The following is a 1,407-nucleotide window of genomic DNA, read 5'->3' as shown; positions in this document are numbered from 1 at the left end:
CGGGGCCCCCGGGGCTGCCCCGCGCCGGGCTCGCCCTCTAGCCTGCCCGCCCCGTGCATGGCCCAGCTATGGAGGTGGTGGACGAGACGGAGGCTCTGCAGCGCTTCTTCGAAGGTAGGAGCCTCGCCCGCCCGCCCGGCCGCGGGAAGAGGGCAGCACCTCCTCCCCCCAGCAGGGGCTGCCCACAGGAGCCAGGTGCCGCGCGTGGGTGCTGAGCAGCCGGGGGGCTGTCACACACGGGGCACGGGGCGCCCGCTCCCCCTCACCCGTCTCAGTCTTCACGTCGCAGACCGGGCACCTCACCCCCCCGCCGGGTACCAGCCCCCTGAGTGCCGCGCCGCCTTGGGCCCCCCGGAGTTAGGGCACCCCCGCCCCGGTAATGGACTTTTTGCAGAGTGCTGTGCGGGGAGCGGAGCGCCATCTCTCATTAATGACAGACACGTGATATTTCTCTGTGAAATTTTCTCGGGGTGAGAAGTTGAAGGTTTTTGTACGTGTACTATGGGACAGGGAAGGGTGGAATTGTTCGTTTCTTGAGGGCTATATATAGCATGTTAGACATGATGTGTATTACTGCAAAGGTATTTGTCACGGTGTGATGTTCTGAATATCCTGGAATGGTTTCTCTTTGGTGTGGTTTGACGGTTTTTTGCTTTCTGTACCTGATCTTTTGTGAAATAAAGTTGTTAAAAGTCAAAAGTCCTTCTGTCCCTCCGTGTTGATTTTTCCTTAGTCCTCTTTCTCTCCCAGGTGCTGTCTCTCTTCCTTCCTGTCATGTCTCCTTGCTCTCCCTGGCACCCCTCTTTCCGGGCTTCCTGCTGGAAGGGCAACAGCCATGGGAAACAGGTTGACACTTCAGGTGTGCAGAGTCCCTGCACTTGGCATTGCCCTCTTTACACAAAGAGCCTGGGGCAAAGGGAACATGCATTGGGTCTTCCTAGCCTGTTTCTCTTCTCAGCTGGACATGTGGGCTTTCTGCTGCTGCTCTTGATAGCCCAAGCAGCAGTGTAGTCTCTTCTCTGACTGACTTAAAGCCTGGGTTAATTAATTGACCAAGCCCACAGTTTGACACCTCTTGTGGTGTTTTTGTTGAGATACACTCCCTCTGGGCCCAGGGTGTGAGGTGCTTTAGGTGTCTGAAGTTCTGAAATGGCTGAGATGATTTTGACCTGGGATTTTTACATGTGGAAATGCCCCTTGTAGACTAGGGGACAACCAAACCCTAGGGCCCCTGGGCGTGCTTGTAGGATGTCTGCCACCGATTTGGAGAGTATCTGAAGTCCCAGACTGATGAGTCTGGGAAGGAGGATACTTGCCCAGTGACAGAGCCACGTGGACTTGAACGATTGAGTTCTGCTCAATTGAAACTCAGAACTTGACTAGTGGATTTTGCCCAATAGAATTGGG

General features: G+C 55.3%; 1 protein-coding gene across 4 annotated transcripts in view; it reads left to right on the top strand.

The window, feature by feature from the left end:
* Positions 1-10: 10 nt before the first annotated feature.
* MYRF (myelin regulatory factor) overlaps positions 11-1,407 on the top strand; it is a 110,633-nt gene continuing 109,236 nt past the window's right edge. For 3 of the 4 annotated variants that reach the window (XM_014521033.2, XM_025206950.1, XM_014521032.2), the window contains exon 1: positions 11-114. In XM_014521033.2, coding sequence (XP_014376519.1) covers positions 69-114 — 46 coding nt within the window. In that variant the 5' untranslated portion in view covers positions 11-68. The remainder of the gene's footprint in view (positions 115-1,407) is intronic. The other variant, XM_014521036.2, reaches the window with a different exon arrangement.

This window comes from Alligator sinensis, unplaced genomic scaffold (assembly GCF_000455745.1).
Source record: "Alligator sinensis unplaced genomic scaffold, ASM45574v1 scaffold437_1, whole genome shotgun sequence".
Lineage (NCBI taxonomy): Eukaryota > Metazoa > Chordata > Crocodylia > Alligatoridae > Alligator > Alligator sinensis.
Note: the sequence above shows the minus strand (reverse complement) of the source record. Positions and strands in the feature narration are given on the sequence as shown.